Source organism: Pinus tabuliformis, chromosome 5_1, assembly GCF_031772625.1.
Source record: "Pinus tabuliformis cultivar Carrire ecotype Pingquan chromosome 5_1, CPIR1, whole genome shotgun sequence".
Classification (NCBI taxonomy): Eukaryota; Viridiplantae; Streptophyta; class Pinopsida; order Pinales; family Pinaceae; genus Pinus; species Pinus tabuliformis.
Window position 1 is genome coordinate 399,248,223 of NC_142305.1, and position 22,801 is coordinate 399,271,023.

Sequence of the window (22,801 nt, forward strand, 5' to 3'; positions counted from 1 at the left end):
AGGTTGGTGTCTAAAAAGTTTGTATTAGTAGGTTGGTGTTTACAAATATTTATTATAAATACGTTTTCATTTATATATTGTGTTCCATGTGTGAGATTGTTTGGTTATGATTCATGAATGTCTAAATAATTAAGAAATTGTCTTACATTGGTTCACCCCTCATCTCGGTGTAATGAATCTAACATTTTAATGGCCTATAAGAGAAGTATATTAAAATAAAAGAAATAGTTCCCCTAACAGTTTAGTTCTTTTAGGTGTATGTGTCTTTTTTATGATAAACCTCTTAGGGTAAGGTGGTATTTGTGAAATTCCTCTCCTCTTTTGAATCTTCAATTCGGGAAGGAGAAGGAACATCTTGCAAGACTTTCCCCAATGTAAGGTTGATATCCTAAACTTCTATGGAATAAGTCTAATAAGTGGTCTCATTATCGTTAATAGGTTGTGATTTCTTATTACTAAGGTTTAGATTGGGTCAAGAAATAAGATGACGTTACTTTGGTGGAGCGGAATTTTGAGGTATGCCAAGTTGTTGAGGATGAGGCATTAAGGCGAGTGGCTGAGTCATTGGAGGCCTCCACCCTTGTGAAGTATTACTCTATTAGGGAGGTTGGTTGGGAATCGTTGGTAAGGAGGCACAATATATTAGTTTGGATATTACAATGGGGTAGGCATGGTGCAAGGCAAAGGATTGGGTGGAAACAAAGGATGAGTTTGAAATTGTGAATTGTAATTACTGAAATGTTTTTAAGGGTTGTAACTCACACCTTACTACTAGGGTTTTGGTGTTGTTGGCCTCTTTCGGTTAATGAAGCCTATTGATTCCATGCTTCCTACAGTTCCTCAATATATATCCTTAAAACATGGAAAAGAACGACATTTGTCAATAGTATTTGTTCCTCATAAAGTGCACATATCTTTACATTGTTAACTAGAGACTCATTCCGAGGTTGTCTTTTAGTGCATTTTGTATAGAAGATAGCCAATTCCCTTTCAGCCTCTTCTTGCTTCTTTTTTACCTGCAACGTGTCCTTCTACATGGGGTAGGGGCATACTCCTTGTCTTCATATCTTCTAACATTCCTCCTATTTCTTTTTTTGTAAGTATAGAGGAGGAAGGACTTACCACACACCTACTAGGTCTACCTTTCTTTTTATTAACTTTGGAATGGTTTTTGAAGATTTGCTTGATGGTTGTTATGAACCTTGCACCTTAAAAAAACATAAGAAACAAATAATTATAGTTCTCTTCTATGGGGGAAACCTCCTTTTACAATGAATACAATGCACAAGACAATATTTAATGATCTTAAGACTAGGTCTCCTTAGTGTAAATATAGAGACAAAAGGGTACAATTATAATCAAATGGGACACTTAAAGCTTTTAGACTACATAACAATATAATAAAAGAAATGTAATCAATCAATATCTAAGGCTTAATAAATGGTTTTAGGGTTAAGATGGGGCTTATATAGGACTTAACATGCCCCTCCCCTTAAAATAAGTGTTGCCCTCAACACTTAACTATCCGTAGTTGTTTTTGTATGACCTTATCTTCCTATATTGCTTCTTCCACTAGTAGGTTTTTCCATTTGATGAGGTGCTTAGTAATTTCTCAATTGTTTCATCCTTGTTTCTAAGATTGTTTCTAGTTCTAGTATGATTCCTTCTTCATTAATCTCTCGTAAAATAGTTTGGGTTGGGATATTATCACTGATTACCTTCTTTATGCAAGGAGCATGGAAGACTGGATGCACACATATTTCTAATCCTATACAAGGCCTTATAGGGCCATAATACCCTAGTGCTAAATTTATTTATCATTTTTTGTTGTTGTTTGAAGAACATTTCTTCATATGGTTGTAGTCTCACAAATACCCAATCCTCCACTTCAAATACCCTTTCACTACAATGCTAATATTCTTCTTGTTTCATCATATTTTGTGCTACAAGTTGTCTTCAATAGTTTGAGAACTCCCTGTTGGTGCAGCATGTGGTCCTCTATTGCTTGAGGCTTTACAATTTTTTTCAAGGGTGATGTCATGGATGGAGGATGATATCCATGAAGTGTCATAAATGGTGGCACTTTTTATGAAGTATGGAAGGATGTAGTTTACCACCATTCTGCCAAGGAAAACCATTTGACCCATTGTGTTTGTTTACCAAATGCAAAGCAACGTAGGTTTCCTTCTAAAAAATTATTCATAATCCTAGTTTGTCCATCAGATTGAGGGTGGTAAGATGAGTTGTGAGCCAATTTTGTACCCAAACAAGAAAATAATTCAGTGCAAAAATTTCTAGTGAAAATCGGATCTTTGTCACTTACAATTATCTTTTGCTTTCCATGTAGCTTTTGGATTGTTTCCATGAATACTTCTACCATTAATCTTGCTTTAAAAGGATGGGAAAGAGAGTGAAATGGGAGTACTTTGTTGTTCGGCCTACAACTATTATTATAACACTCTTTACTTCAAATTTGCGTAAAGATGTAATAAAATCCATTGAAACTTCTTCCTAACATTGGCTTTGTGTGGCCAATGGCTAAAGGATCTTTGGGGTCTTAATTGTCTCTCCCTTACTTTGTTGGCATACCACACATTCAACCAAACATGTTTTTACAATTGCTTTAAGACCTTCCCACAAAAAAAAAATAAAAAATTCATCCTATGGTATGTCTTCAAGAACCCTTAATGCCCTCCTACAAGAGAAGTGTGTAATTTCAAAAGGACTTTATGTTTGAGTTGACAATTCTTACATAAGAGATATTGATACCATAACAAATAGTTCTTCCACATGAATATTTCTATTGCGTTGGGCTCATCATGTAGTTATTGAATGATCTTGCACATCTTCTCATCTCACTTTCATTCTTTCCTTACTTCTTCCACCCAATCAAATTGTAGAATGGAAATAGCACATGGTAAACCTTTTGATATTCCTCTTTCCATGAGAGTACATATGTTGTATCATCTTATTAATTATTAATCCTTTATATCAAATGTGTTTGTTTACATTTTTTGTGCAAGTGTATGTATATTGATGCAATGCCACATTGGTAATGATGTGCCTTGAAATTGACACTTTATACCATAAGTAGTTTGCGTCAAAGTGATTATTTGCATTGGGTCTTTTTATGCCTTTTATGATAGGTCTTTCACCCTACTTGAGAAATCCTAACTATAATGAAAATGAGTGATTGGAGACTTCCCAAAAGGCTCTCTATGGTCCATGATGATGGATGGAGTCATCATCTGAAACGTTGGACAAATCACACATTTTACACGGCATTATTCCGGAAATCACTAAAAATATAATGAAAATTCCAATTCATTGGGTATTGTAACATAATCTAATTAATTACTATAATGAAAACTAAAATGTGGGATCATTGGAGCGTAAAAAATCTTACTAAGTAATTCATAGTTTAGTTGTTTTTCATTGAAAGTTTTTGGTTGAAACTTCAACTCTTTTTTTTAAATATAAACATTTTCTTAATCATCTAGATGAAAACCATTTTCAATCATGTTGAGATGATTTATGGTTTTGGAATTGAAAAAATATTATACTCAGAGATTTCATTTTTACATATATGTGCTTAATTTTATTCCTCAATAATGTATTTTGCTTGACATATTGTTGTTGGAAACACTGAGAGGGGGGGTGAATCAATGTACCTTAGAATTAGCACTTTTAAATCTTTTTAGAGCATTAGTTAATATTCAATTATTATTAATGTTTATGCAGTAATAACAGTGAATAAAAGAACACAATAGGCACAAGAATTTTAGAGGGAAAACCCCCTTTAGGTCAAAAACCACAGAATGATTTTCTAATAAATTCTTTAATCTTCAACCCCAACTGAAATGAAAGCAACAACTTCCTAGAATTCTGAAAAGCATTCTTCTCCAACTCCACTGGAAGGACGCCCCAACGCCCTGGTTTCTTCAGTAATCAACTGAACGGATGCCCCAACACCCTAGACCAACCTACCACTCTGAAGTGTTCACAGGCTCCAACCTATAAGCGACTTCATGCACCAGCCTAGCACCTCCCTGCCACCCTATAATGACTGAAATGAGACAAGAGTGTGGATTCTGTTACCAGAGACAATGATCCATGATACAATATGATTTACAATAATTTTGACCGAACACCCAATCACATTATGACCTGCAACCCAACCATGACATCATCCCAACAGAGACTCCTATACCTCCCATAATGTCTTTTCGACTCTAGGCAGATTGACTCTTTTACAATAATGACTCTTCCAATGATGACACTTTTACAAATGGCTCTTTTACAGCTTTACAATGATGACTCTTGGCCTTGACACTTCTTCACAATATATGGATGGTTGTCATGTCTTCAAAGGATGTCTCGCTACAATGCTTCCTTTGATTTGATACTTTTTCTCTTGAATTCTTGCTTGAAGTTGTACTTGAATCTTCTTCTACCTGCATGCAAAATTTTCCCAGCGAAACCAATCCCAAAATAAAACAAAATACCTTTCAACTTACATATGCTTGCAAAACACATGTAAGCGCATAATAATGAATAAATACAAATTAAAAATTACAATGCGCCAAAATAAAACAAAATACCTTTCAACTTACCCATGCTTGCAAAACACATGTAAGCGCATAATAATGAATAAATACAAATTAAAAATTACAATGCGTCCCTGAAGTGTGCTTGTCACTTTTGTTATTGACTTGTTGCAGCAGTAGACAAAGACTTCCACTCTTGATATATGCTTGGACTTTATGCAAGACTATATCCAAAACTAACCTAAAAATATATACAATAAAAACTAATGGTAGACCCTAGACTTGTGATGGACCAAGTTCTAAGTACAACATCAAAGACCATTTTATCAACTATGACAAGACAAGTAACATGAACTTACAACATCATATACATTTAGCAGACTTGGTGTAGCATCAAGAATATGTGGCATCAAATGTGTAGTATCAAGAATAGGACATTCGAAATGTGGTATCAAAATTAACTGTGACATATAGAGACATAGAGATATAACTGAGACATTGTGTATACTTAAGTTGTTCTGCAAAAACATATGTCAGAGATGATACTCATACTAATCATACATACCCTGTTGTAGGAGACTTACCCTTGATTGTTGATGTGTGGTCCTTACTGCAGTGATCCTTGAATGCATGCTTTTTATTGTCTTCTAGGAGCTCGATATTGAATATGTTGTATCTATGTAATTTCGGATTTCCAAAGTCTGAAATTTCATCTTGTGGTAGCCCTCTTAGTCCTCTTTCCAACCCCATGGGTCTAATTAAGATTGGATTCTTCACGAAAGAGTTATGCCCATTCTCCCATGATGACCTAATTATAGATTGGTTCAGTGGAGCGAACTTGTACGAAGTGCCACGTGTCACTGTTGCAACCTTCGGCCCTGAAAACGCTACTCAACAAACTATAGTTCATCCTCTTTCTGCGATTATTTACGAAATTTGAATCCAACGCAGAGAGAGAAAGTTATGACGATTTTCCCAATGTCACCTGTTTGACAAGGAATTCGGGAGCCTGCAAAAACCCTAACTTCCTCATATCATATCTCCAAAAATATAGCAAACCAAAATCTGAAATTCGATCACAAAGTTCATCAAGGTTTCAACACAAATGGGTTTTAATTTTAGCTTCTGAAGCTTCGCAGAAAAATTTTTATAGCGCAAATGCCACGATGACCTATTTGAAGCCACAAAATCCCTACTATAGAAGGATTTGAGGGTCATTATTTATATGAATGTCTTGAGTTGAGAGGGTCCTCAACAAGTGAACGTTCGAGAGATTTTACGAAAAAAAAACATTATTAATTATTTACTGGGGTTACTAACTTCAAACACGAATATCTCTCAAACTGTGAAGAATTACTTGGCAATCAAGGCAATGGTTTTTTGAGTCAAAAATTTAGAACATTCTATGGGCTAGTCTTCAAGGCAAGGAAATTTTCCTTCAATGTACGCACCTTCCACCAAATACATTTCCAAGAAGTTTAAAATCTCAATGGCTTATCTTATGCTTTTCAATGTTTAGATGAAGGTGAAGCAAGGAGACACGCAGAAGTGGATACAAGTTTCACCATATTCTTAAGCCTATAGTCCTTGAATCTAGGTTTCTATAATGATTGTCCTCAAGCTCTATAACTCTAACTTGAAGATAGTTGGATCAACCAATTAATCTTTCGCCCTTGTTTTCTAACAATGATGACTTTAAGGCTTTTTTTAGTTGGGGGGTTATACAAAGTTTGTGTTACAAGATCTTTACTGAAGATCCCCTTGCAAAAATGAGAACCATAGAAAATAGTACCATTAACATTTAAGAAAAGTAAATAAAAAAAACCAATTTTGCCATTGCATCATTGGTATCTTCACATGGTTGCATTTTATACAAGTCTATTTTATAACAACAAACTCCATATAAAAAAAAAAAAAAAAAACTCGCTTTTCCCCTAGCTTCAACAAACTCTTAACATTCTTATCCTATTTTATGATGGACTTACGCTGTAGCAAACTTTTATTAGAAAATAGTAAATCTACAAGCTTATATTTTACACATCTAATCCCAGGACCTTCACCTTATTATAATTTCCAATAAGATATTCATTGCCATAGTCAACCATTTATGTGATCGACCATTCTTTCTAAATTTGCTCTAGAGTATTGCAATCACATATTCAAGTAGTAGAGTTTACAAAAGTCTAGGGCATGCATTCTATTTAAATCACATTTCCTATTTATCTCATTTAATTATCCTCCATTTGATTATCAAAATATGATTAACTTGTTACATCTTCTATATAGGGTTTTCCGTGTTTGAATAGTGGTAGGCTTTATGGTTGAAGATGAAATCTTGAAGCAAAAAACTACTATAATGAAATTCAAAAACAAAGCAAGCTCCCTCAAGCGGTCTAAGTTTAAACACTCATTGCTCCATGTTGGAAATCCCCTCCAAGAACAATAACTTATGTCATTTCAGACAATGCCCTCGCTTCTCAACTACAAAACATTTAGGACATTGATAGCTAGCAGAAGCCTATTAAAATCAAGTTGTATTGTTTTATGAAATAACTTATATTTATGTTTGAGTGTGTGTGCATGGAGCAGGGGCGAACAACATCTCACCTTATGAATGATGCTTGGGCATCCCTTGTGGAATTGGGCTACATAGTGCCATCCCTTGGGATAGGGGATGACTCAAAGATATACTATCATGAGTCCTATTATAAAGCATTTATCCATTGTTCAATATATATTTTGTGCAAGGTGTTATTTATAATCATGCATTTTACTTGTTACATAGTAGAATGAATCCTAAGTTGTTTTCACTAAGACATCCATTGCAAATCATCATTAGGATTTCATGGATGTTGGATTTGTGAAAGCCAAAACTTATGAATGTCTAATTTTGAGGACCTCAAAATTTGCGGAGGTCAATCTCAGGAGCCATGAATGTCTAATTTTGAGGATCTCAAAATTTGCGGAGGTCAATCTCGGGAGCCAATAAGGTGGAGGTCAAAATTTCTGTTGGATGTCAAAATTGAAGTAGGAGACAAGTGATTATAAATTTAGAATTAAACTCTCAAATGGATAAATTATCAAACAATTATATGAAAGCTCTTGTTTAAAGGATTGATGCAATGTAAAAGACAATTCAATTTTGTCAAAGTAGATGCGAAAAATAAGCAAGATAAAGTGGCAAAGTCTAAGTGAAAAAAAATTGTTTTGGCAACTAAGAAACACAATGTGGTCATAGTCATGTGGCTTCTAGATCACAAAGTCCCACTATCATGTGTTACATATAGGGTAATATCCTTGATGCCATGTCGAATCAAGCTAAGGTTGATGATAATAACATCTTTTATGTCATTTAAACATCAAAATACAACACTCTAGAGAAATATATGGTACACAATCACTATGGTGGAGTTAGAGATGAAACAGTTTTCGAATTGGAATTTGAATCGAAGTTTTGTGACAAAACAAAGAACCATAGTGCAATCAACACAAAATCAAACCTAGCCCAAACAAGTACATTGAATTAGAAATGGATTATGAAGAGATAAATCAACTAAACAAGAGAAAAATGTACATTGAATTAGAAATGGATTATGAAGAGATAAATCAACTAAACAAGAGAAAAATGAAAATGAAAATAGGGAAAAGGATTCTATAACCATGTACCAACCTCAACAAAAGCAAGTTGGACAAATCACTGCCATCATTCAAGAAAACCAAAAGATTCACTTATACAAATAGATGACGATGAGGATGATGCTCAATGTTGGACAAATCACTGCCATCATTCCAGAAAACCAAAAGATTCACTTATACAAATACATGACGATGAGGATGATGCTCAACTTGGGTTTCAATGGGTGAATAGAGTAATTCTTTTTATCTACACACCTGCGAGGAAAAAGTATTTTGAATGAGCAGGCGAAATATATGTGTGTTGGGGGTTAATAATAAAGCTTACGACTATCAATTTACGTTTATATACCATCACAAGGGCTATTACAAAGCACCATTAATTATTATTCAATCATTATTCATTACATATTTTACACGCATATTGTATTAGTGCATGTCCATGAATCGTTCTGAAGTGGGAGCATCCTCAAGGTATCCCCAAAACCAAACCACAGACAAGAAAGGAGGCATGTCTTGGACCCTCCGGATCCCACCCCAGTGAAACAATGCCTGATTTCCACTCCATGATTTTCTTGCAAATAGCTAACAAAGCTTCCCATCCATGCACATCAAACATTGTCCAATGCACCCAATTCATTGGACGCATCCAGCGCAGGCCCGTAATCTCTACCCCAATATTCAAATGGAAAATTAATGTTGGATTTGAGCTAATAACTCTGGAATTTCAAGAAATATCCTCTATTTTGTTCGAGCAAGGAAACCTTTGCATTTAGCTCATGATATTTGCAAACCCATCTACAACTATGCATTTTCAGTATTAGTTTCTTATTGTTATTAGTCAACAAAGACATTTGGAGGACGATATTATATACAACTGGAGGCTTTATATATTTGATGAATTTCGTGACCAAGAATATCCCTCCCCTCCATAACGTACAAGATTGTTATACATCAAACAAATCATATGAACGTCATTACTGCTTTCCCAATATGATATATCAATTTTCCTAAAAATCTAGTTAGGACTTCAAAGGCCGTCAACAAGCTAAGAAAAGAAAACATGAGTAAGATTGTCATATATTATAAGTCAGCATTTAGTTACATTAGATACCAAATATTTAAAAAGATCGCTATTAAGACAGGAATAAAATTACAGCAGCAATATGTAGTGCTGCAGGCTGCTTCATTCAGGCAAGGACTTCAAGTGGCTGATAAGATTTTTCAGACCAGCCTGTGAATTTGTACTACCTGATTTCTTAAAACATCACATCAAGAAATGCAACATAGATTTTCCTAATATCCCGTGACATGAGCTTGAATCTCGAACGATGAAAAGATACTGTGCAGCAAAGTTTCAGTGCTAATTCCACCTCTCATGTCATATAAAAAGTAGTCTCAATTAAGACAACTCTATCTAAATGTCATTGGTTAAAGATTCAGAACTATTTCCACGTGACTTTCAGCATACCATCTTAAAGTTCATCATGAGATTGAATGTCTTGGTTTAATGAATCCAGGCGTTTTTGCAGTTCCTGTCAAGGTTAGGTCACACGTTAGGGTTTTCTTCCCCGCCTTAATTGTAGGTGCCAACTTTCTAAATTATATCGACAATAAGCTTGTCCAACTAAAGTTTGCATCTAATTCAAGTAATCACGAACCTGCAATCTTTCTTGGCGACAGACGGCTGGAGTTAATAGGCTTGCAACGTATCTGCCAATTTAGAGAATTTATTCTTAGAACGGATATTCAACTATCCAAAGTTTAATTAATCAAAAACCAATCTAGGGTGAAGCAGCCATAAATATATAGATTTGAAAGACTCACTCGCATCGACTTGGTTCATCAACATCATCAAATTCATTCTTCAACCCGCATCTAAGCCTGATCTGTAATCAAACATGAGCTGGGCAATAAATTAGCAGAACGCCAGTCACATATGCTTAACAAGTGAAACATTTGCATTGACAATAAACTTATTCATCTGACTATATCTTCTTAGAAACTACTTTCTTTACTCACCAGAAAACTGCAAAAACCATTCTAGAATACCAAGGAAAGCCTTACCTTTAAACTTCTATCTGGACCATTCCAACACCTATCACCATTTGAGAATTCCATGATCTTGTAGGAGTCTTTGAACCCATCCCAACGTCTGAAAGTAAATTCAACAAGATTAAGGAAGGCATCTTTGACATCACCTCCAACTTCACTTAATAACCACTATCATTGCTGTTTGTGTTCCATATATCAAGAGGTTACTGCAATGATTTTTTCAAAACAAATGCACATTTCCAAACACTTGTAGAGATCAATTCGTCATAAATAATTGCTAGAGTTGACAGTTGAACTTTTTAGGATAGAATGAGCAGTGCAAAAATATTCCAGACCACTATGAACTCTCATGCATAGTAAAATTATATAATGTAATTGAAACCTCCCAAGGTTCTTCAAGCCTGCCCTCCCATGTAGGATCTGCTAGCTAATTTACTTTATTGAATACTACAACGCTTTCAATCCAAGTATTTCATTAGCAAGTTTCCAACAAAACCTTTCCTAAGAACCTGAAACAAGAGGACCATGTTTCTTGTACAGTGAATACATCTGAAGTTTCTGAAATATCTCAAGTTTTGGGAACTTTGGCTTTTAGAATTTCAGAATACAAATATGGTAGATCATCTAGATGCACACTCATTCATGTACGTATGAATATGTGTATAAACATATATTTATGTACCTATATACAACTAAAACCTATGTTGCCAGGAAACATGGGTGCGGGGACGGGGATGGGGACGACATTTTTGGAAACAGGGTGCGTGGGTTCGTCGGGTAATATAATAATATTAAATTTTAATAATTATATTCTATAAATTATAAATTTATAATTAATAATATATATGAAATTTGAATTTGTATATTTTTTCAACTTTAAACAAGAAAACTTTAATGATAATCATTTAAACATGCACATCATTGAACATTCAACATTGACATTGAAATTTCAAAATTTATCACCAAAAACTGTTCTTTTGAATCTTTTCCGTGTAACCATGACACTGTGACAGCTATGTGAGAGATCTCAAGGCTACTACTAAAACTAAAAATTCAAAATACATACTAGGATAAATGCTAGACTCAGCTATTTTGGTGAAACTTGGGACAAATTTTGTCACACACAGGCTTTAAAATAACTATGCAGCTTAGGTTCATTTGCAAGGATGCCTATCAATGAATCAGGTTGTGGTCGTACAGACCCTTCCTCCTACACAGCCAAGGAGTGTTAGCATTTCTGCCTCCTGCTCTAATTTCAAGACAACTTCTCTCCTTATTGAAATTGCTCATTCTGGCTGGAGCTTGAGCTTGTAACTTTGCTTTGAATGTTTAGTCTCTCCCATATAAAAACACAATTTTTTCATAGGAGATTCTTCTCAACCTGACAGTGGTCTAGAATTTTCTTGATGTCTAATCATCCACCTGCCCCGTGCATGGTGTGCTCTGTGGTAAAGCAATCCCAAAAACAGTGGCAGCCTTACCCTTCCACAAAACACGCTTATCAGTCTTTGTTTCCCAATAAAATGCACAGCAGCCATCTGATGGCTTGAGGGATAGTTTGTCTTTGAGTGCGAAGCTCTGCCTGAATATTAATTATCTAAACATAAAACATCTTCGCAGTTTTTAGAGATTACTTGGTGTACAAGTCTATAGAGACCATATATGATTTATGCACATTTTCCTAGTTTTAATCTTAACATGATGTTATCAGAATGCTGTGAGAAATTGGCAGATTTTGATACTTAATTTAGCCATTGTCCAAAATAGCCCTTCGCCATTTAACAGCATCAGCTGATTACAACTTATGGCTGGTCTCAATCCTACTTTCTATTTGACCGAAAATGTCTGAACCTGTATGTGTGCATTTACAGTTTATAATTTGATGGTTATTTGGCTCGGGAATGAATGTTTCGTTCCAAATTGATTTACAAGAATTCTTAAAAAACAAGACTTGTAAAAAACTTAAAAAATCGGGTGCGGATACCCGTGCAACACAGGTTTTGATGGTAAGAACCGTGGAAGAATGTTTCATTCCAAATTGATTTACAAGAATTGATTTAGGGTTTTTTAGGTTTTGTTATAAGTTTTACATTCGTTATAAGTTATTTTTTTAATTTCAATAAAAAAAAAATATTTGAAAATTAAATTTTTAATATAGTTTTTTTTATGAAGAACCCAAAGAACCCAACCCCAAGAACCCCAAGAACCCAAGAACCCAAGCACCCGAAGAACCCAAGAACCCAAAAACCCGTTAAAGGAAAAAAACCCAAATTTTTTTTTGAAGAACCCGGTTCTTCTGGGTTTGTCTGGGAAGAACCCGTACCCGAATCCGGTACTCGGGTGCGGGAACCCGGGACGGGTTCGAGAACCCCACCCCGGGTGCGGGTACCCGTGCAACACAGACTAAAACACATATAGTATGTATCCACAACCATTTGAAATTACAAAATATAGATATAAAGACACAACATTTACTTCTTTCGCAGTTTTACTTATTTTTTCCAGTGTTATAAGAATCAACCGAGCCAGACCGAGCCAAAGCTTGGAAGAGTCGGCTCGGTGGCCAATTCGATTCGGCCGTCCAGGTTGTTACCGAGCCAACCGAGTCAGTGACCAACTCAACCGACTCGGGAACAACCTGGCGGCTCGATGGGCATGACCAAAAAGCGATTTCCTTTTTGTGTTGTTTTGGGGGCTCCAAAGCCCATTCTTTTCTGCCTTTGGGTTCTATGGCGTCCATTTCCCTCTTCCAAACCCTATAAAAGCTACCCAACCCGTCTCATTTCCTCACAACCATCTCATTGCATTTGAGTGAGAATTTGTGAGGAGTTTGTGAAGAGTTGTGCAGTTTGTTTTTGGAGCAGCAGTGAAGAGTCTTTAGCAAGCATTGGAGCAGGATTGAGGAGCTTCTTGGGCAGCCATTGGAGCAGCATTGAGGAGTTGGTTTGTTTGGGCAACTTTGAGGAGGCAGTTTGTGCCTAGAGGTATTTTTTTTTTCACTTCTAAAAATCATTTGGGCAATCATTGATGAAAGATGGAACAATCAACTCCCATCGCCCTATACATGCAGCTGGGTATTTTTTGAACCCACGGTATCATTATAAAGCTCTGGCAACAGGAGCTTTGAGTGGAGAGGTTAGAGAAGGATTGATTGACTGCATTGATCGCATGATCCCATTGGAGTGTGACCAGCTAGAGATACTCCAACAGATCACAACCTTCAACAAAGCCACAGATACCTTTGGGAAGAACCTAGCAAAGATTGCAAGGGAAGCAAATGAGCAAGGTAAACAAAAATTTCAAATTCTTAATACTTATTTTGTTAAATTGTTTATAATTTGAAAGTTGGATATAATTTGTTGAAAGTTGAAACTTCAGCTAACTCATTACACTACTATGTTTTTTGCGGCACAATGGTGGGAGGCTTTTGGTAGCCATTGTCCTCAATTGCAGAGGTTTGCAATTCGTATTTTGAGTCAAACTTGCAATGCTCCTGGGTGTCCGCGCAATTGGTCTGTCTTTGAGAGGATTCAAACGAAGAAGAGAAACCATTTGAATAAAAAATGGTTAAATGATCTAGTCTATGTCCAATACAACCTCCAGCTCAGATGCAACCAATTGCTAAACAAAAGACCTAATTCAAATCCCATTGTGTTGGAAGATATTGATTCAACATCAAATTGGGTAGTGGAAAGTCATCCAGCAGAGCTTGATTCTCATGAGGATCTTGATTTGGATTTACAAGCGGTGGCATCACTTGAACAAAATGTTCAGTTGAATGCAGATCCACTTGTACCAGCCTCAGGCCCAGCCCCAAGTCCTCCAGTTGCAGGCGCTTCCTCTGCTCAACCATGACGAAAGCGCATATCTCGTCTATCTCAGCGTGCAGTTGTTGCACAGCCTGCTAGTGCTACCACTACTATAGTTGCAGTTGGAGATGATGATGAGGAAGAGCCATGGGTTTCCCTGTCTGACTCTAATTCAGAAGTTGAGCCAGATGATGTTGGCTCCTCTAGCAGTAGCCAGTAGTACTGGTCAGTGGTGACTAGTGATGTTTCACAATTTCCTTTTGTTGCAAAGGCCATTTCTAGCCTCCTTGGTTATGTGTTTTTGTTTTGATCTCTATATCATCATCATGTATGTATTGGACAGTGCACTGGGTGCCATTTTGATATAATGGATATATTCATGAGCCTACTTTGATCATATGTTGTCTTCTATCTATATTCTAAAGCTTTGTGTTTCGAAACATGAATAAAAATCTTTAAAATTATGTTTTTTTATAAAAAAATAAATATTTAATGTATTTCTTACAACGACCGAGTCATTGAAATCAAACCGGCTGAGTCGATACCGAGTTGGAATCGGAATCGAAGTCGACCCTCACTCGTTTCCGAGTCGGAGTCGGAGTTTTAAAACATTGATTTTTTCTAGAGGGAACAGGGAATGTACAAAAACAGTGATTCAGGTAAGGGAACTTTGCCAAATTGCATTGTTGAGATACCTTTTAACGCCACCATATGAATGATAAGTCATATCATCCTTACTACTCTACTGTATCTTAGGTGGCACATCCATCATTAAGTCCCAAATATTACATGCTTACAACTCTTCAAAAATGGCAACATTTCTCCCTCTAAACTCATTCCTAGTTCTTCATACTCACAATCTCGATTGCATCATCTTGAGAAAGTCGTTGTGCCATCAAGCTAGAACGAAACTTAAAACATGTTAATGACCTAAGTTCAAACTCGATGGGCATAAAATCCTGGACTATAACTTGATCGAGTTTGATGAAATGAACTATGCTCATTCACTAAAGAATGGACAACTGAAATCTATATAAGACAAATAATACAAATAAAGAATAAGAAAGATGATTATATTATTATTACAATGACCTACCTACATGATGGTATATATAGACATTGACAGGTCATGAGGTTGATGAGCCATGACCTTTCATCGGATCATGTCTTTAGTTAAAATGACACTTTATTTACAAATTTATTATTTATTTATTAGTAATATTCATTTATCTTTATTACATTGACTTCCCCTTCAGAAATGCTTTATCCTCAAAGCGTAAAGGGTTATGCCTTTATTTTCACAAGTATTGCTTTCCCATGATTCTTTATTCTTGAGTTGACATCGATTCAAAAAATGAGACCATATGATCTTTTAAATATTGAGTAGGATTGCCAAACGCTAAGAGGGTTTGACCACCCTAATTTAATCCCTTTGTATAACATTGCTCTTATAGGATTCCCAAGATGAAACTTTATTATCAGACTCAACAATATTGGCATCAATATTCTTTGAAATATATGTCAATTGTTTTTGTTTTGAGATATGATGATATTGTTGAAAATTGTAACTAGGTTTGGTCTTCATAATGACCTAATTGTAATCATGACATTGTATATTCTTTATGAAGAAAGAAAAACAAAGAAAGAGAGAAATTATATTTTATTTTTGGCGTATGGGTTTCATGCTCAAGTTTGAGTCAAAAAGCATGTTATTCATCCGTGCTTTTAAGTTTTTTAGGTCTTTCTAGGATAAAGAATAATATAGTCATGTGGCATAGTCCCATTTGGACTCATTGTAATAAAGAAAGATATTTACTTTATCAAGAAAAAGCTATTTTGTATCCCAAGACCAAGTCAGTCCAAGGAAGGGGAATTCGACCCTCAAGAAAGGTTATAAATACAAGGAGCTTGACCTCATTTGTGACACTCATCTATCACAAGTTCGATTTGCAGTAGCCAAGGAGAAGAAGAGCAAGAAGAACGAAGGAAGAAAGGAAGAATCAAGTTTCTTGGGCTAAACCTCTCTCTCTTTGTCCACACATGCAAAATTAGGATTTAGGCAATTGCAGTTGTAGGAGGCTGAAATTGCAAGGCCGAAATTCTGAGAAGCAATGGCAGGGCCGAAATTCTAGGGCAAAGTTGCAGTAGGTCAAAGTTTGGAAGCTGCCTTAAAGAAGATCTTGTTGGCGGTTGACTTGGTGCTTGGTAGGGTTGTTGGCTTTGGTTTCTGGGTCTTCGAAGTCTCTTTGTAAGTAGATTCTATATAAGAAGAGAAGCATTTTCCTCGGTTTTCCCCTTGGAGGGGTTTTGCCCTAGCTTGGAGCCTATATCTTGTGTACTTTGTCTTGTTGTGATCTTCATTGTTTTGGTAATTGCTTGATGAACAAGAAATAATAAAGTAATTAAAGGCCAACATATATCACAAGTAATTATCAAGGAAAACCATCTATAATACATACGTCTCTTGATTTTCCAACATGGTATCAGAGCTAAGGTGCAAAGAGACTGAAGATCACATTCTAGTTGGCACTATGGCAAGAGTTGTAAGGGTCGGTTTCAAGCTTCTTGAGAATCTTACTACATCTGTCAAGGATTGCATATTGAAGATCATCTCCAAGGTTGCGAAGCAAATAATAGATGGAAGTTTGTTCTCTACTTTATCCGGCACTTTCAAGGACGAGAATGTATTGGGTTATTGACGGTGGTGCCTCCAGACATATGAAGGGAGAATGCAGTTAACATCAAACCCTATCTAAAGGAAACTCCTCTCATTCAATAGAACCTGGAGATAAGAAGAGCTATCCGGTGAAAGGCATTAGATCTACTTCGTTGGAGCTCGAGTCTTGTGGAAGACATCACCTCAACAATATTTTATATGTTCTAAGTTTGAAAAAAAACTTACTTTCTATTTCTTGTCCTGAGGATAAGATGATAAAGTTTCTTTTGTTGGTGGCAAGGTTTTCGTTTGGGGTAAAAGCTCTAATATCAATAATGCTAGTGTGATTGGGATCTGTGAGGGGACATTATATAGTCTTTTTACACCTCTATCACATGCCCTAGTTCACTTAGATGTGGGTCCTTCCGAACCATGGCATAGAAGGTATGGACACCTTCATTATAAGATCTTTCCATCTCTAAGTCAAATGGTCAATGGCATCCCCGAATTGAAGGAAGAACATTAAGGGACCTATAAGGGATGTGCTCTAGGCAAGAACCCGAAGAAGTCATTTGCAAGAAGTGATACCAGATCTAAGGAAGTTTTAGATCTCGTACATTCATATGTATGTGGACCTATAACAATAAAGTCTCTTGGTGGGCATTAGTATTATGTAACCTTCATTGATGATTTCTCAAGGAAGACTTGGTTATACCTTCTCAAGAACAAGGACGAGGTATTCAAAAAGTTTCAGGAGTTCAAGAATGAAGTGGAGAACCTAACCGAGAGAAATATCAAGACTTTGATGTCAGACAATGGTGGAGAATACACCTCCAAAGAACTGATAGCTTTTTGCAAGGAAGCAAGGATCAAGAAGGAACTTACCATTCCTTATAATCTTGAACAAAATGGTGTGGCTAAAAGGAAGAACAAAACTATTGAAGAATGTGTCAAGGCCATGCTTCATGATCAAGATCTCCCTCAATTTAGGAGGCATGTGTGAGTCGTGACAATTGTTTACTTGCATAACCGAAGTCCTCACAAGATTCTCAACAACATGACTCTGAAAGAAGCATTTACAAGAAAGAAGCCAAGTGTGGATCATCTTTGAATATTTGGTGTCCTGTGTATATACATATACCAAGGAAAAAAGAAAGAAGTTGGATCCTACTAGTCTAAAGGGCATCTTTGTTAGGGATAATGCTTCATCTAAAGAATAAATAATCTATATTAAGGAGGACAATCCAATTGAAGTAAGCAGGGATGTCATCTTTGATAAAAGTATAGCTTACTTGATAAAAGTATAGCTTACAAGAAATCAAAGGATGTTCAATTCACTCTAATGAAGAAAAGATACCTATTTTTGAGGATATCTCAAGGGGCAATGATGGTCAAGATTAGACATCTCCTCAAGAAGATGTTGAAGGTCCTAGTGAAGCTATACAACAAGTGATTGTTCTAGAAAATCGAAAGAGGCATGCTTTCTTGAGAACTACTCTACAAGAAGCAAAAGGACACACAACATCAAGGACCTTCAGGGAAAGTAAAAGACCGAAAAGGTATTCTGGGTATGCTGCATATATGACAAAGCTTATTGAAGAAGAATATTCCTCCTATGATGATGCAGCTAAACATCAAGAGTGGAGGAATGCTATGTAGGAAGAATACCAATCTATAATTAAGAATGATATCTGGGAGATTGTCCAGCTTATTGAAGAAGAATATTCCTCCTATGATGATGCAGCTAAACATCAAGAGTGGAGGAATGCTATGTAGGAAGAATACAAATCTATAATGAAGAATGATATCTAGGAGATTGTCCCTAGGCCAAGTGACAAATCTATAGTCACTTCAAAATGGATTTACAAGATAAAGCATGCTACAGATGGGAGTATTGATAAATACAAAGCAAGGTTTGTAGCAAGAGGTTTCTCACAGAAAGAAGGGATTGATTACGAGGAAACCTTTGCTCCCACAACTAGATATTCAACAATAAGATCGCTTGTTTTGTTGGCTGCTACTATGGGATGGGACGTCCATCAAATGGATGTCATGACAATTTTCCTGAATGGGACCTCCGACCATTGATGAAGAAGTTTACGTTGAGCAACCTCAAGGATTTGAAATATATTAGAGGGAGACTCATGTTTGTAGGTTGAAGAAAGCTTTATATGGCTTAAAGCAAGGCATCTAGAGCCTGGTATGCAAGAATGGGTGCATACCTATTGATACTTGGTTTTACCAAGAGTTCTGCAGACCCTAACCTATACATCAAGGTGGTCCAAGGTGAACCATTCATCATAATCTTGTATGTGGATGACCTACTAGTCATGGGTGTAGAGCATCAGATTCTCTTGTCTAGCCTTTGCCTCTACTTCAATTCTATAGGGATTTTAGTCAGCATTGCCTAATTTTGATCAAACAGCTTAATCAAAACCTTATAATATGGTAGAGAAAGCTTAACATGCTTGATCAATGATTTTGACTTGAGTGAAGGGTACATAATTGCTAAGGCCATGACAAAGGAGTTCAACAATCAATAACACCAACACTGGGGTACATATAGGGCTTGTTGCTCTTGATTAAATGCCAATCACATGCCCTCATACATGATATAATCCAATGAAACACCACAATCCCATTGATCCTAAAAACTATTAAGTCTGTTGAATTTTGAATGGGATATGAAATTCTATTTTCTCCATATGAAGTCTGATGAGGTTGGAACCACTCTCAAACATCCTGAGTCATTTCATGGTAATGTTAAAAATTTAAGTAAAAGGATGGAAATGAAAGATAAAGGAGAATGTCACTTTTACTTTAAGAATTTAACATTACCATTAGGGAGCATCTAGGAAGCGTCTAGGGAGCATCAAGGGGCACCTTGGGAGTATTCGGAAAGTGTAGCTCCCCATAAAACAATTCGAAATTTCCAAAAACAAAAAAGCAAAAAAAGCCCCGCAGAACCGTCCACCTTCTCTCGGATCCGCTCGCGATCGGCGGTGGATACATGGTCGAACCTCCACAGATCCGCACCCGATCCTTTCCGGATCCGCAGATCGGGAAATAGGAACCACGAATTGGGCAGTAGGAGCCGCGATTGGGCCCCCACGAAACCAAATTTGCAGGAATCGCCAAAAAAAGGAGGAACCACGGATCTAATTTTCCGATCTGCGGTTCCGTCGAAGGATCGGTGGCAGATTCGTACGGGACGCGGATTTGCCTTTAGATCCTTTTTTTTTGGGGGGGGGGGAGGAGGACAGTTCCTGCAACACTGGTATAGCCACTTAGAAGTCACAACAGACTTCTCTTTGGGTCTAAAAACCACTTCCCACATATCACTCTTCATAATAGATTCATATTCTTAGGCCATAGCATCTTTCCAAACCTACTCTTTCACTGCTTCTTCAAAGGTGTGTGGTTCAACCTGTTTGATGGAGCTCATAGCCACAACATATCCCTGGTATGTAATGGCTTCATGCTTTCTCTAAGGTTCCGCTAGCAGTGGCATGTCTTCCACCATCTTGTAAAGTATCACGAAGCCAAAGTGGTCTCTTCCTGGAAGGGCGATCACATGGAGGAAGATCCAAGGGGTCCATAAGTTCCATGGGATCATCAAAACAATCTTTCTCAGGTTCAGGCACAGAAGGGCCTTCTAGTAGAATCATATCATCATCCTTCTTTCCAACAGGGAGAGGAGGAATATCCCTTGCTTTTCCAAGAGTAGCATCTTCATCAAAAGTCAAATCCCTACTAAACTCGATATTCCTTTGACCAGGCACATATATTCTAAAAACTTTAGAATTATCACAATACCCAACAAGCGTATATTTCTTTCTAGTGGCTTCGAGCTTGTTTTTCTTCTCTTTCAGCACATGAAAGTACACATGGCAGCCAAAGATCCTTAGATGACCAACATTGCGCTTGAAACCTGTGAAGCCTCGGGACTCTTGTCACCTAGGGCTTGATGAAGAATCCTATTTTGAACATTGACCGTCGTATCAATGGCTTCTCCCCAAAGGAACTATGGCAACTTTTGATCATGCAACATGGCTCGAGCAGCTTCCACGATGGTCCTATTTTTTCTTTCAACCACACCATTCTGCTTGGGATTATAATTTACAATGGTCTCCTTGATTCCAGCCTTGCAAAATTCAACAAAATCATTAGAAGAGTATTCTCCACCATTATCAAACCTGAAGACCTTGATCCTTTTCCCTGTTTGATTCTCTATCAGTGCCTTGAAATCCTAGAACATATCAAATGCTTCGTCCTTGTGCTTCAAGTAGAATATCCATGTCTTCCGGGAGAAGTCATCCACAAAGATTATGTAATATAGATAGCCACCCAGAGGTTTTACCAGCATGGGTCCACATAAACTAGAATGGATTAGTTGTAGAATATCATTGATCCTACTTTTGCTAAAAGGGAATGGTTCCCTTCACTTCTTTCCACTGGCACATCCAAAACAAACCCCATCATGCTTAGCTTGAGCTTCAGGCATTCCAAAAACCACCCTCCTTACTTTAGGCAAGGCATCATAGTGTAGATGAGCAAACCTTTGGTGTCATAGCTCACTTTGATTATTTCTATCATGTACCATTGCTCGCAATGGTCTCCCATTTGTTGAAGAAAGTGTAACTAGGTTCGGTCTGCATAAATGTACTTTTGATATTTGTATTTATTCAAGAAAAGAAATATTATTTTTGTTACATTTATCAATGAGTTTCTTGCCCATTGAAATAGGTCTAACGCATGTCAAAGTGTTATAGGTAAGTCAAAGAGCAAAAGAAAATATTGAAGACCCTTAAGGGCAGGTTACACCATGTATATATTTGTATAAGAGTCAAAAGATATCCCTCCAAGCAAAGTCAAGTCCTCTCTAGGCAATGACATCAACAAAGAAGCAATTATGAAGCAAGAAAAGTCAAGTCGGCCTACAATCCTCAAGTCGGCCTAAATGAGGCACAGTCTTCTATATATAGAGGTTGTCCACTCCTCCAACCAAAAGGCAATCTGCCTCTTGTTGACGACTCCGTGTCAACTACCCTGTAACAGTGCACATTTTTGCAAAGGAATTCCTTCATGTTTGAGCAGTCAAATATCCAGGATTTATCAGTCATCAGTGTATCAGAGTTATAAACCCATTCTGCAATGTTTGTAATGTAAATGATTCTAGTAAGACCATATACGTATGTAACAACCTAGGTAAGCCTATTATTTTGGCGATGATTTTCATCCTAGGAGGTTTTTCATCTCACTGATTCATTCGTATTTCTAAACACGAATGAAAAATTGAAATAAACTGCTCTAAGCATAGAACATACCTAAAATTAACAATTTTCCAGTGTTCTATGCTTAGCACAATCACTTATTCCAATTCTTCTTCAATTAGCAATCACTTTCCAATAAATTCAATCTTCCAATGACAATAAGAAATTGTAGATAGAACGGTAATTCAAATGCAATCGAAAACAACCAAAAACAAGAACAAGAGAGACACAAGATTTGGTCAAAGACAAAGGAAAACCCCACAAGTGGGAGAACCCTTTCAAAATTCTTCTTCTATTAGATTGTGATCAAATGTTCAACAAAGAGATACAATGTTCCAAGTCATCAATAATGAGTCAAAGGTAAACAACTTTGGCTATCCAATCCAATGTTGCAGGAAGCGCCCCCCCCCCCCGGATCCTAGGCCCGAAGCGCGCCTCGTACGGAAGCGCCCAGGAAGCGCCCCCGGAAGCGCGCCCGAAAATGGCGAAGCGCGCTTCCGAAATTTTTAGACGCTTCCTGGAAATTTGGAAGCGCTGGCGCTTCCGAAGCGCCGAAGCGCGCTTCGTACGGCGCTTCCCAGACGCTTCCGAGACGCTTCCCAGACGCTTCCAGAAAAGCTTCCGGAAAAGCATTTAGAAAATCGTTTTTTTTTTTAATTTTAGGTGAGTTTGCTTGTTGGGGGTGGGTCCACCTTGGGTTAGGGTGACAAATGAAAGCAAAAAAAAATATAAATATAGCAGATGCTCCCTCATCTGGTCCCTTGGTTCCTAGGTTCCATGGTTCAACACCAACAGCAGGGGGTTCTTCATCAGTTTCAGTGCCACGAC

At 37.0% G+C, this 22,801-nt stretch overlaps 1 protein-coding gene across 2 annotated transcripts in view; it reads right to left on the minus strand.

Annotated features, from left to right (window-relative positions):
* Positions 1 to 9,233: 9,233 nt before the first annotated feature.
* Positions 9,234 to 22,801, minus strand: part of PSL4 (calmodulin-binding protein) — a 225,626-nt gene continuing 212,058 nt past the window's right edge. For both annotated transcript variants that reach the window (XM_089432256.1, XM_089432255.1), the window contains 4 exons: positions 10,248 to 10,335; positions 10,008 to 10,069; positions 9,842 to 9,893; positions 9,234 to 9,715 (listed from right to left, as the gene is read on the minus strand). In XM_089432256.1, the coding sequence (XP_089288382.1) occupies positions 9,656 to 9,715; positions 9,842 to 9,893; positions 10,008 to 10,069; positions 10,248 to 10,335 (262 nt within the window). In that variant the 3' untranslated portion in view covers positions 9,234 to 9,655. The remainder of the gene's footprint in view (positions 9,716 to 9,841; positions 9,894 to 10,007; positions 10,070 to 10,247; positions 10,336 to 22,801) is intronic.